Consider the following 13234-nt stretch of genomic DNA (forward strand, 5'->3'; position numbering starts at 1 on the left):
CACGTCACTGTTGAGAATTGCTCTGTTTGGGGATGCATCCCAAGAAGGGAAGATCAATAAACTCCAGGAAGAGCACAGGAGGTGGGCTTTACATAAAAAACTTAACTTGAGTAAACCTTTGTATTTTACATTTATATACATTATGTATCCTTGTGATATATGGTCCATTCAATGCATATGAAAGCAATTTCAGGTAAGTAAATTTTTCCATAACAGGTTCACTTTAATGTAGGGATAGAACAGAACTGCTTAATTGAGCACACACTACATACATTTATATTCCCTTAGATGTGGATTCACCTTCAGGGGGTGATCCATACAGTACCATGTAAACCAATTCAATCCTCTACCTGGTGCCTCTCTGCCTGGGCTGACACTGATTAATGAGATCATTGCATGGTTAAGGCTGTTTTCCCTCCTGCTGTGTCCTTCCCAGACAGCCACCATGGAATTCAAGCCCTAAAACTCCCTTTCCCAAAATAGCATCTCCACATCCCTGGGCATCTCGCCCCCGAGTCACCATCTGTCCATACTGGAGGTACCCAAGCTACAATACTTTAACGTTCCACCAGATCGTGGCTATCCTCTGATCTGGTGCAGAGTTCCACACGGTTTCGTGGTTGCTCCAGGTCTGGTTTCGAGTAGTTCCTGAAATCCTTAGGAAACTAGCGCCAGTAACTCCTGGGTATCCCCTGGTGCGTCTTCACCTCACTTACATCCTCTCCAAATAGTGCGGTGATTGGTGGTCGGGAGACTGAGCAGCACTCCATCAGCTTCCCCGGATCGTGGCACAGTTACAGTCTGGTGATTTAGTTTAGTAGCGATTCAGAGTATCTCCCGGTCAGTTGCCGAGTGTGAAAATGGGTACAGGCTATCCCCAGAACAAAAACAAAATGCACTCACCTTTCAAGGCTTAATCCGTGAATTGTACAGTGATTTCATATAGGGTGCTAAATGAGTGAAAAGCCTATAACCCCTTCAGGCTCATAGAAACCATATATAATAAACCCATAGCACACCAAAGTTTTGCACAAGATAAACTTTATTCACAAAGCATGTGATCATAAATACAGTAGAAATAAAGTGCTTAGCAATACAATATACATAACCACAATAGCCCTCTTATAAGGAGCTCATGCATTAACCCACAAGTGCTGGATACCACAAAACCCCCCAGCACTTAGACACCTTTGTACCATGAACTCTACAAAACGCTGTAGTGAGTATGGTGCTGAATGTGTCCCTTTTTTTTTTTTTTATTTAAATTTTTATTGAAATATTGTTACATTAATCATCTTTGTCATAGTATTAGTATGGTAATTGAAATATTTTGTCATGTAATACCACATTTGACACTATATGTTGTATAATTGTTTCATAGGAACTTTTGGGAAGAAAAAAGGAAAACTGAAAGCATAACCTGTCCTAGTGGACTTTAGGTCCCATGGCCAGAGATTACATAGGTGCCAGAAGGGCGGTGGTCGAAGGGTCACGGTTTCTTGTGGATGAACGGTCTGGTTGCTAGTCTACTGATCTTTGTCGCGGTCCATCTCTTGTCAGAACGTGAGTGCTCTGCTGGACTCTCTTGTGCGTTCGGCTGCAACTCCATGGGTTCTGTTGCTTCCTGGTGCTCAACCAGCAGCCCGAGGGATTGGAGAAGTGCTCGTGGGTCATCCGTGGAGGTCAGGGTGAGGGTGTCCTTCCCCCGGGGTACCACCAAGGAGCCCCCTGTGTCCCAGCGGTATTTGATAGCGTTGTCTCGGAGTCGCTTGGCTACCTGCGCCAGCTTTTTCTTTTCCGCAAGGACTTGAAAGGGTAGGTCGCTGTAAATCTCGACTGATTGCCCCTCAAACCGCACTGTGCCCATCTCTCTGGAGCGTTTCATAATCACGCAGCGGGTCTGTATGTCGCTGGTCACTGCGATGACATCTCTGGGGGCTGTTTCTGGGGCTGTCGCCGATTTTCTAATCCGGAAGGTTGCTTTTATCTGGGGGATCGCTGGGTTGTCTGCAATGCCCATGGAGGCTATCTGCCTCCTCACAGTTGGGAGTAGGACTTCGTCTCCTATCTCCTCCGGCACACCTCTAAGACGGATGTTGCGCCGGCGGTGTCTGGATTCCAGGCCGAGCACAGTTTTCTGCAGCATCTGGACCTCAGTGGTAAGTTTTTCCAGCTGGCTTGTGGTGTGGCTGTGTTGTAGGTCTCTGGAAGCCTCATTCTCCTCCACCTCCTGTACTCTTCTGTGGATTTTGCCAATTTCGGCCTGGGTCTGCTGTATGTCAGCTTTCCAGATCTGCTGCATGGACGCAAGAAGTCTTTTTATATCTCCTTTTGTGGAGGGAGAAGTATCGTCCTCAGAGTCTGTGGCTGACGCGACTCCGCCCGGGTCTAGCGAGGCAGGGGGTTCCCTCTCTGCCTCGGAGTCGTCCGAGGTCTCTGGGCTGTATCGAGGAGCGGGCGCCATTTTAGGTTGCGGCGCGGGCCTCTCGAAGGATAGCCTGATAGCTGCCTCGGTGTCTCCGGTTTCTGGATTTTCTTGTTTTTTCTTCCCATGGTTGTCACTGGGTGGGGGTCCGTGAGCAGCTGCCTTGACGTTCGTTTTTTCAGCTCTTTCGTGCCTGTTACGGTGAGGCCCTTATGGAGCTCCCTTGATATGCGTCCTGTAGGTTTCTCGGTCGGCCACGCCCCCCTCGGAATGTGTCCCTTTTAACAAAGAATATTTTCTATTTTGTTTTTTAATTTCACACTGAAGTGGACCATGGGTAACCCGACTGGTTACCTCCACTATCAATGAACGAAGAGACCCATTTTTCCCCAGTAACTGGATGACACACAGTTCCAGTGGTAACAACACTTTATTGGGCACACTCTGCTTTATACTTTTCCCAATGCAAGTGGTGGAACACACACAACGACAATGTCCCATCCCAGGGTCCTCCCCCGCCCGAAGGTCAGATACCGGAACCTCCGTCCCTTTGTCCCCTGTTCCCGCCATCCATTGTTCCCTCCTGGGGGCCTGTGCGTGCTACAGGAACTAGTTCCTGCCACCCATCCTCCGGTGACCAGGGGTCTTTATCCCACGAGTCTCTACCTGGGAGTCCCAGCGCGGAAAAGCTTCCCGCCTCTGTGACTCCCAGCTACAGATCCCCGCCAATCCGCCATTGTCCCCAAGGAATGTCCCCACCAATCTCAGGGACCCCCCCACAATGGTGTCCAGTGCGACCTCCTCAGTTCGTGAAGTCCCCGTGTGAAACCAGGCAAGGGAAGCATCTCCTTTCGGGAGACCAATGCTCCCCCTGATTGGCGTTCGTTCATACGAACAGTGGCCACCCAGGGGAAGCACTCATTAATTACTTCTCTTGCGGCTTTACACTTATGTTGCAAGTTGCCAACGTTCTAATTGATTTGTGCGAACACTCAAAGGGGCACTGGGGTGGTCCTCGTTTGGAAACCGAACGAGACTAAAAGCAATCCGCGAATGCTCCCCCTGTACGGTGTTAGTCTAACGAATGGGACGCCACCCATGGTTGGCACGTGCCGACTCTTCTCTTGCGGTTTGCGGTTTTCACACCTAGTTAGTGAGGTGTGAACGTTATAACTAAACATTCTAAATGGGATCTTGGGGTGGTCCCCTGTTCGGGAGACAAACAGAACCCGTTCGTAGGAGTTCTCCAGAACGGGGAGCAGGTAGCTTTACAAGTACAACGAATGAAACACAGGGTCAGGGTAGGGAAAACACACACATTACAGGGTAATCTGGTCAGTGCACAGTTTAGCAGGGGTTCCGCTACACACACCATAATTATGTTGTAGATTCATTTTTATTTTGGGTGGCTGTGAACGTTAAATCTTTTTTACTTTTACCATGTATAGCATTTTTGTAAAGAATGCTGGTGCTGCCAGTCTGCCAAAGATCATAATTGTACCTCCAGTGGAAAAAAGTACGGTGGCACCAACAAAAGGCACTCCCCCTAAGATTATGGCAGCTCCTCCGAAACCGGAAAGGAAACGCAGAGATACAGGTAATAAGACACTGTTTCTGTGTTTTTAAAGAAAAAAATGTACATGTCATTGAAAAATTATACTGTGACTTTTACTATCATTCATCAAAACAGTACACTATTTAAATTGTCTATATAATAATAATCTCTGTAAAGACCGATATGGAACAAGCTATAAAAAAAAGTCTGTTTTTGTAATTAAATTAAAGAATGTTTGTGTATATAGGAACACCTACTCTGCTTTATCAAGTACTTACATTTACCCTGCTCATCGTCGTACTCACATCGGCATACTGTCCCGGTGTGATCTGTCAAACCGTTTTAGCACAATTTGATACTCACCTGGTCCTGCTAGGGTGCCTGTGCTGTATCTGGTCATCTCAGAGCTGGAGAAGCCAGATATCTGTTTTGTTCTATAGGTCTCTTTCTGCTCATTCACTGGGTGAGGGTACGCAGCTGATGTGATCAGAAAATAAATGTATACCTACATCAAAATCAGTTCTCCAGTAGACCAGATGCAGTGCAGGCAACTGGTGGGACCCAGGCAAATGTCAGACTATGCTAAAATAGTTTGAAATATTGTTCTGAGACAGTGCCAGGACACTCCTGTCACCATAACCACTGCAATGGACTCTAGTGGTTATGGTGCTTGGAGTGTTCCTTTAATGATTAAAAATATTTTTCAAACCCTAGTCTTGTATGCCAAGCGTCAGTTTGAACAAGCAATTCTTGTATCATGGGATAGGCATATAAATCTCCCTCTCTCTTTATTCCATGTAGATATTGCTAAGGATAAACATGAAAAACAAGATGACGAACCAGAAACGAACAAGCAGAAAGATGACGAACCAGAAACGAACAAGCAGAAAGATGACAAACTGGAAACGAACAAGCAGAAAGATGACAAACTGGAAACGAACAAGCAGAAAGATGACAAACTGGAAACGAACAAGCAGAAAGATGACAAACTGGAAACGAACAAGCAGAAAGATGACAAACTGGAAACGAACAAGCAGAAAGATGACAAACTGGAAACGAACAAGCAGAAAGATGACAAACTGGAAACGAACAAGCAGAAAGATGACAAACTGGAAACGAACAAGCAGAAAGATGACAAATCAGAAACGAACAAGCAGAAAGATGACAAATCAGAAACGAACAAGCAGAAAGATGACAAATCAGAAACTGACAAGCAGAATGATGACAAACAGAAAACCGTAAAAGAAAAAAAGAATGAAAGTAAAGTTAAAATCCAGGTAAGAGAATGGCTGACAAAATGCAAGCATTCCTATGGTGGCCACCATGGGAGAGCTCCGTAAGTAATTGAATAGGCCTCTCTTGAATTTTAACAGAACATACAATAGCCATCTCCCTGCCCGGTCTGCGTAGACACCTCAGACTGACCACAAATCCCGATTTATTTTAAGCTAGGTCTAGGAGTCAAGATTTTTTACTTCTTTATACAAAGCAGAAATTGCATGGCTTCCGAAACGTTCTTGATCCTGCACGAATATTCGTCAAGGAGATATTCACTACAGGTTTGCTGTAATTTGTGACAAGTACTATTCTATGCCTGACTGTCCAACTTTTTCTAAAACTAAAATATTTTAAGAAAAAAAAATAAAATGAATATATTCTTACAAATATTGCACAAATTGAAATATGGTAATGGTTACTAGCGTATTTCTGGCTCTGGATGAGTTTCAAAAACAGTGAGGCACACACTCATCACAAACGGACAGATGCAACCCTTCTTCCCCCATGGTATTCTATATATCCTCCAAGTGTGCCCCCTAACTGTTGCTATACTGCACAATCGAATGCCCCAATTAAGTGAGGTGTCTCCTGTAGGCATTAATGTGTTCCCTTCTTTAGCCCTTTGTTCCAAGGATGTGTCCATTCTCCTGTCTCTCCGACGCGTATAGGCTTGTGGAACTGTCTGAAGAAGGGAAAGCTGTCTCTGCTGCCAATATATGTATTTAAATGATGCCAGCACTTCTAATATCACACAGAAGATGTCTGTTGTACCCGTCTCGAGTATTCTGTTTCTAAGAATGGTCTCTCTTGCTTCTGTTTAACAGGATGAGTATCACCCAATGAGCGTGGATAAAGATGGTGTAGCCTCTTTTCAGGTCAGTATTGTTAATCTTCCAGACGTTCCCATTGGCACTGCCAGCAACATGGAACAATCTCCATTTCTATTCCACTTTTCTTTTTTTGCAGTTTTACTTTAACGTGAGCACGGATGAGCTAGAGGGGCTGTACAGCTTGTACTTCCATAGTTGTGGAGGGGCCAGTGGCTCAGTTCGAGATCAGCATTCCTTCAACTTGGATGTGAGTAAACAACGAACCAGTGTGGATCCTTGTTTTATTTCCTGAAAATCAGATGCAAAATAAGTGTTTTTAAAAATTATTTTATATTCCAGTAAAGAAGCTTTCGAAAATACTGCAATATTGTATTCTATTATTTTTGCTGTTTATAGAGAATAAAACCTCATCTATTTGTTGCTCGCAAGTGTTCTAATCCTAAACTGGTATTTTCAGGAGGGAATCTATGGTAAAATGAACTTGTTTTACTACATAATCGTAAAGACTGTGTTACCACCTTATAACACAGCAGGGTTATTTAATAACTTGTGAATTGTTGGGATTTGAAAGTGAAATTCACTTTTTTTTTTCCACAATAGCCAAGCTGATAAATAAATTTCATTTGGAGATTCTCTCCAGTTTGGCCGTTGAATCCTAAAATGTAAAATTTACTTTTGACTTCTGAACAATTCATATTTTAATTAATAAGCCTGCCAGTGTGATCTTTGCAAGCAAAGATTGTAACTAGCAAAGTCACAAATATGTAAAAAAAAAAATAAATAAAAAAACACTGAAAAGGCATTTATGTACCAAGAAGATAGATGCACACTTCTATTACACTTTTTTGTTGTTTTTTTTTATATACCTTTTGTAATTAATGGACCAATTAAAATTGATTACATGCCCCTTCAACTGACTTTCAAATTAGAATGTAGTTGCCTTTTTGGCAATTTTAATTTTTAAGCTCATTAGATATCCTCTTTGGCATCCAGGCTATACAGAGCTTAAAAAAAGGCTCAGAAAAGTCAAAAATAGTGAGATATCTTGCAGAGGGATGCAGCACTCTTAAATTGCAAAGCTTCTGAAGCGTGATCATCGAACAATCAAGCGTTTCATTCAAAATAGTCAACAGGGTCGCAAGAAGCGTGTGGAGAAACCAAGGCGCAAAATAACTGCCCAGGAACTGAGAAAAGTCAAGCGTGCAGTTGCCAAGATAACACTTGCCACCAGTTTGGCCATATTTCAGAGCTGCAACATCACTGGAGTGCCCAAAAGCACAAGGTGTGCAATACTCAGACATGGCCAAGGTAAGAAAGGCTGAAAGACGACCACCACTGAACAAGACACACAAGCTGAAACGTCAAGACTGGGCCAAGAAATATCTCAAGACTGATTTTTCTAAGGTTTTATGGACTGATGAAATGAGAGTGAGTCTTGATGGGCCAGATGGATGGGCCCGTGGCTGGATTTGTAAAGGGCAGAGAGCTCCAGTCCGACTCAGACGCCAGCAAGGTGGAGGTGGAGTACTGGTTTGGGCTGGTATCATCAAAGATGAGCTTGTGGGGCCTTTTCGGGTTGAGGATGGAGTCAAGCTCAACTCCCAGTCCTACTGCCAGTTTCTGGAAGACACCTTCTTCAAGCAGTGGTACAGGAAGAAGTCTGCATCCTTCAAGAAAAACATGATTTTCATGCAGGACAATGCTCCATCACACGCGTCCAAGTACTCCACAGCGTGGCTGGCAAGAAAGGGTATAAAAGAAGAAAATCTAATGACATGGCCTCCTTGTTCACCTGATCTGAACCCCATTGAGAACCTGTGGTCCATCATCAAATGTGAGATTTACAAGGAGGGAAAACAGTACACCTCTCTGAACAGTGTCTGGGAGGCTGTGGTTGCTGCTGCACGCAATGTTGATGGTGAACAGATCAAAACACTGACAGAATCCATGGATGGCAGGCTTTTGAGTGTCCTTGCAAAGAAAGGTGGCTATATTGGTCACTGATTTGTTTTTGTTATGTTTTTGAATGTCATAAATGTATATTTGTGAATGTTGAGATGTTATATTGGTTTCACTGGTAAAAATAAATAATTGAAATGGGTATATATTTGTTTTTTGTTAAGTTGCCTAATAATTATGCACAGTAATAGTCACCTGCACACACAGATATCCCCCTAAAATAGCTATAACTCAAAACAAACTAAAAACTACTTCCAAAAATATTCAGCTTTGATATTAATGAGTGTTTTGGGTTCATTGAGAACATGGTTGTTGTTCAATAATAAAATTAATCCTCAAAAATACAACTTGCCTAATAATTCTGCACTCCCTGTAATTCATAAAGCCAAGATTTAAATTGATCAAACATGAGCATCCAATCAGGAAGTAAGTCTCTGGTTAGGGGTATGCTGCAAATCATTTAACATTATTCACTAATTTGGTAATTCTGGAAAACTGACTAGGAAAATCTAAATTTTTAGGCCAGTATTGCCAACTTGAACAAATAGCTTAGGAAGACATTTTTCAGTAGTTTTGGCCTGAAATTTGCTATGCTCTTGTCTGGTTCGTTCTCTGCAATGCCCTTTTTTAAAAATGTTTTATTTTTAACCAGAAGTTAAAGATCAATATCAACATGCCTGAGACAAAAAGAACAAACTCAAGTATAGGTACAAGGGCATATGCAAACCATCCCATTTTGATATTTTAAGTTAGCCTATGGTGCAAGCCCGTTCCCTTAATAAAGGCGTTTGTATATCTAAATCTCAAGCAGTAGGAGCTATGAATAAGTAAAAGAAACAAACAGAAAAATGTTTAATTATGGTATAATGTGAAACAGAATTGAAACTTCATAAATCATGAGAATTTAAAGGGACACTATAGTTACCAAATCAACTATAGCTTAATGAAACAGTTTTGGTGTATATGTCATGTCCCTGCATTCTCACTGCTCAATTATCTGCCATTTAGGAGTTAAATCACATTATTTATGCTGCTCTACTTAAACCTCCCTGCATTTAGGATGACTTGCACAGTCTTCCTAAACACTTCTTGTAAATAGTCATCTAATGTTTACACTTCGTTTATTGCAAATTCTGTTTTAGATTCTTATCTCATGCTCTGTTAATAGCTTGCTAGACCTTGCAGAAGCCACCTGTATGTAATTAAAGTTCAATTGAGTTAGTTAACATCTGATTGAAAATGAAACCATTTCATGCAGGCTGTGTCCGTCAACTCCTAAATGTCACAATGGAAATGTTATTGTACAGTGAGACTGCAGAGGCATGATCTATACACAAAAACGGCTTTATTAAAGGGACACTATAGTCACCAGAACAACTACAGCTTATTGGATTCTGGTGAGTAGAATCATTACCTCCAGGCTTTTTGCTGTAAACAGTCTTTTCAGTGAAAATGCAGTGTTTACATTACAGCCTAGTGATAACTTCACTGGCCACTCCTCACATGAAGAGAGCCTTCCTGGGTCATGGCTGCCTAAAATGCATCCAAACATTCAGTATCTCCTCCCTCTGCATGCAGACACTGAACTTTCCTCATAGAGATTCATTGATTCAATTCATCTTTATGAGGAGATGCTGATTGGTCAGGTTTGTGTTTGAATTGTGCTGGCTCTGCCCCTGATCTGCCTCCTTGCCAGTCTCAGACAATCCTATGGGGAAGCATTGTGATTGGATCAGGCCACCACTTCTGATGTCAGCAGGTAGCTTGCTGTTCTGAGGCAAACAGCATGCAGAGCTACAACTTCAGGCTTGAATGAAAGTACGATTTTTACTATATTTAGGGAGGCATGAGGGGCTCCGGGGGGCTAGATGGTAGTTTTAACACTATAGGGTCAGGAATACATGTTTGTGTTCCTGACCCTATAGTGTTCCTTTAACCCCTTAAGGACACATGACATGTGTCACATGTCATGATTCCCTTTTATTCCAGAAGTTTGGTCCTTAAGGGGTTAAGCTAAAGTTGTTTTGGTGACTATAGTGTTCCTTTGACGTTTTCTGATATTAAACCTCTAACCAGGGGGGGGGGGGGAGAAGAGGAAAGTTGGTAGATTCGGGGTCTAGTGTTAACAAAAGAATATGCTATTTAGGGTTTATACTATCACACCGGTTCACCCAGCAGGCAGAGTTAATACTCCACAATGTCCTTTTTTTAAATATTATACAAATAGGCAAAATCTATTTTTACAATATTTTTTTTTTTTTTTTTTTGTGTGTAATGTGCATCTGCAATATATCTTTGTCAAACATGTACACATTTTTTGTTTTGTCATCTTTTTTTTTTTCTGTTTTAATAGCTTTTATGTCTATTCTCCCGCAGATTGAAATTGTTGACAGGAATCCCCAGAGTTTCCTTTCTGCAGATGAGATCCCGCTGCCAAAGCTCTACATCTCAATGGCACTTTTTTTCTTTCTGTCGGGGATTGTCTGGGTTCACATACTCCGGAAACGCAGGTGTTCAATTTACTTAATATACTTTGTCTATACTATTTTGGCGCAACCATTTCTCCTTTTTTGTTCAGTTCAATTTGCTACTTATTTAAAAAAAAAAAGTCTGGTCTTACTAAACTGCCAATGTAGCCTATGTTTTTATTTTTCATTATATTTTTTTTAATATATTTATGAAGGATTTTCTCCTACCACTATAAGCACTACAACTCATGGAATGGTTATAATAGTAGGAGTACCCTATGAGCTCTTGATAAAGGCGTGTGACCGCGCCGAAACGCGCGTCGAGCGTTTGCCGGTTTTTTATTTTAACACTGGGGGATGTTGACGGCTACTCTATATTGGGGGACTTAGCATCGTAGGAGACTATTGAATTGAATTTAATGTTCAGGCATGTGCAATACCAGACTGCCTGCATGATAGCGATCGCAGCAGCAGCACTCAATAATAATAATAGGAGATAGATCGAGCTACTCCGTTCAGCCAGTCTGATAGTATGTATGGACCCTTCCAGTGCTGGGCGTTTTTGAAGTAGCTACTATCCTTAGCTAGTTAGACAGTTTGTTCATTTCAGTCAGTGATAGGCTGCCTTGAAGCAGCAGTGTGTAGGGAATTTACCCATGAGTTTGACCGCATCTTTACTTTAATATCAACCTATATTGGCTGCATATTTATTTAAGCGGTCTCTGTCTCTGGGAGAGATTTGTGTGGTTGGCGAGTGCCAGTTTGTGTATGGGACCTATACTTTTAACCATTTATTTTGGGACACCTACAAACTTACCCTCAGGTACATCCTGCTATACCAATTTTTTCATTCCCATCCTCAATCTATATCTATGTATTCACACTTCTACGGATATACTGTGATACTTCCTCCACTGCTATTTCTATCTAGTGAATTACTACCTATCCACTATCAAATTCATCTCCAGGTTATACTTAACAATTACAAGACTTTTGGGTACTAGGGGAAAAAAATAGTACTCACTAATTTATACTGTGCATATGAATATACACATAGGTGCTGTCATTACGTTCTCCATTGACTAAACAGCTCCCTATGTACCATTACTCAATTTAAGCATAGAGTGATAGTATTGATACATATTTGTCTCCAGCTCACGGTGTAGTCCCACCTCTATAGCCGAGCTACCTTTAAAGTCCTACAGACTATGGATACTTAGGTTTAGAGGAACGTGGCGTATGTGACATCTGATTAAGTCTATACTGTACTACATACTGTACTCTGTACCTTAACTTTATTTCAGATATTGCTGCCATTTCCACTACCTCTGGATGATATCCAAACTGCATCTACCCAGTTTTTAATTCACTTGTATCTTCACGAGTGTGTCACTATTAATTCACTTTGTTTTTGTTTTGTCCGTAAGCGGCCTAATAAAGGTTATACCGTATAATTATTCTAATATTTTAGAGATATCTTTTGGTGGAATGGGGGTCCATTTTTTCCATCTCTAATGGAACAACCATTTTCACTTTAGTCTTTTTCTTTTAATGTCATATGGGGTTCATGCCCTTTTGATATCTCTATAACCCTTTAGGAATTTTGAAGTGGACTTGGTCCACCTCTAATAGTTCCTCTCTTGTTTCAGGAGTACCCTATAACTCTTCCCTGTAATGGAGCAGATCATTCTACAGTGGTTTGCCCTCTTACCATGCCCCCGCCTGACAGATCCTGCCGCTTTTTCATTGGCTAAGAACGGTTATTGCTCTCAACCAATGAATGAATGAATGAAACTGTGCCCAGACAGACTGCAGGCACCATGACCACTTCAAATAACTGAATTGGTTAAGGTGCTTATAGTAACACTTTAAAGCAGATCTGACACTTTCTGTATTTGTGCATATTTTGCTTAGGATTCGGGGTGCAGTGGAAAGTAGATATACCTACCTGAAGATGTCCACCATATTCTTCTCAGGAACCTATTTTAGTTCATAGTGCTTCATCTGCAAGAGCATGTGATCTACCATAGACAAAGTTGCTTGATTCCCACAGCCAATGCTCGCAGCGCCTGCTTGCAAATGACAAACGTTCACAGCGACACTTACCTTTTGCCAACCTCCGGCTTACCTAGTCCCTACTTTGTATTGTTACATTTTGTATTGCATTAGAATCTCAATTAAACTCCAACTTACTAAATATAAGATTTCACTTATTTTCTAAAATACTCAGAAGTGACAGAATGTGCATAGCATAGGGGTAATGTGCCGTGTACTTTTTATTTGCTTGGTATTAATCCCCCCGTTCCTCCCCCAGGCAGCCTCTATGCTTCATTGGTAAGCCTGCCCTAATTGATGCAGTCACTCATTGCCTCACTAGGTTCAATTTGATGATTGCATGTACATGTGTTGTCCTCCAGCAATCAGTAGCATTGACCGTTTCATCTGGGTATGCTTGAATATATCTAAATCCAGGAATAATTGAAAGTTGGAGAACTACAGCATTGTTCTCTAATGAGTTAATATGAACTTCTAGTAAGTAACCGTCCCCCCTTAAAGAGTGACTGTCAACTCACTAAAAATGTTTAATGGTGAGTTTTTAACAGAAATGTTCAATAGAACTTTGCCAACAATTGAAATAAACACTAAACCGGAGCTTAATCCATCTCTGGCAATTCTGCAACGTTAAAGGATCACAACCTTAAGGATCCCCTTAGCCCCA

At 41.7% G+C, this 13234-nt stretch overlaps 1 protein-coding gene across 1 annotated transcript in view; it reads left to right on the top strand.

Moving 5' to 3' along the window:
* GPR107 (G protein-coupled receptor 107) overlaps window positions 1-13234 on the top strand; it is a 79538-nt gene that overhangs the window by 15317 nt on the left and 50987 nt on the right. Inside the window, exons 5-9 of the mRNA XM_063432429.1 lie at window positions 3874-4022; window positions 4782-5257; window positions 6083-6133; window positions 6225-6335; window positions 10424-10557. Coding sequence (XP_063288499.1) covers window positions 3874-4022; window positions 4782-5257; window positions 6083-6133; window positions 6225-6335; window positions 10424-10557 — 921 coding nt within the window. The remainder of the gene's footprint in view (window positions 1-3873; window positions 4023-4781; window positions 5258-6082; window positions 6134-6224; window positions 6336-10423; window positions 10558-13234) is intronic.

This window comes from Pelobates fuscus, chromosome 9 (genome assembly GCF_036172605.1).
Source record: "Pelobates fuscus isolate aPelFus1 chromosome 9, aPelFus1.pri, whole genome shotgun sequence".
In the NCBI taxonomy this organism is placed as follows: Eukaryota; Metazoa; Chordata; class Amphibia; order Anura; family Pelobatidae; genus Pelobates; species Pelobates fuscus.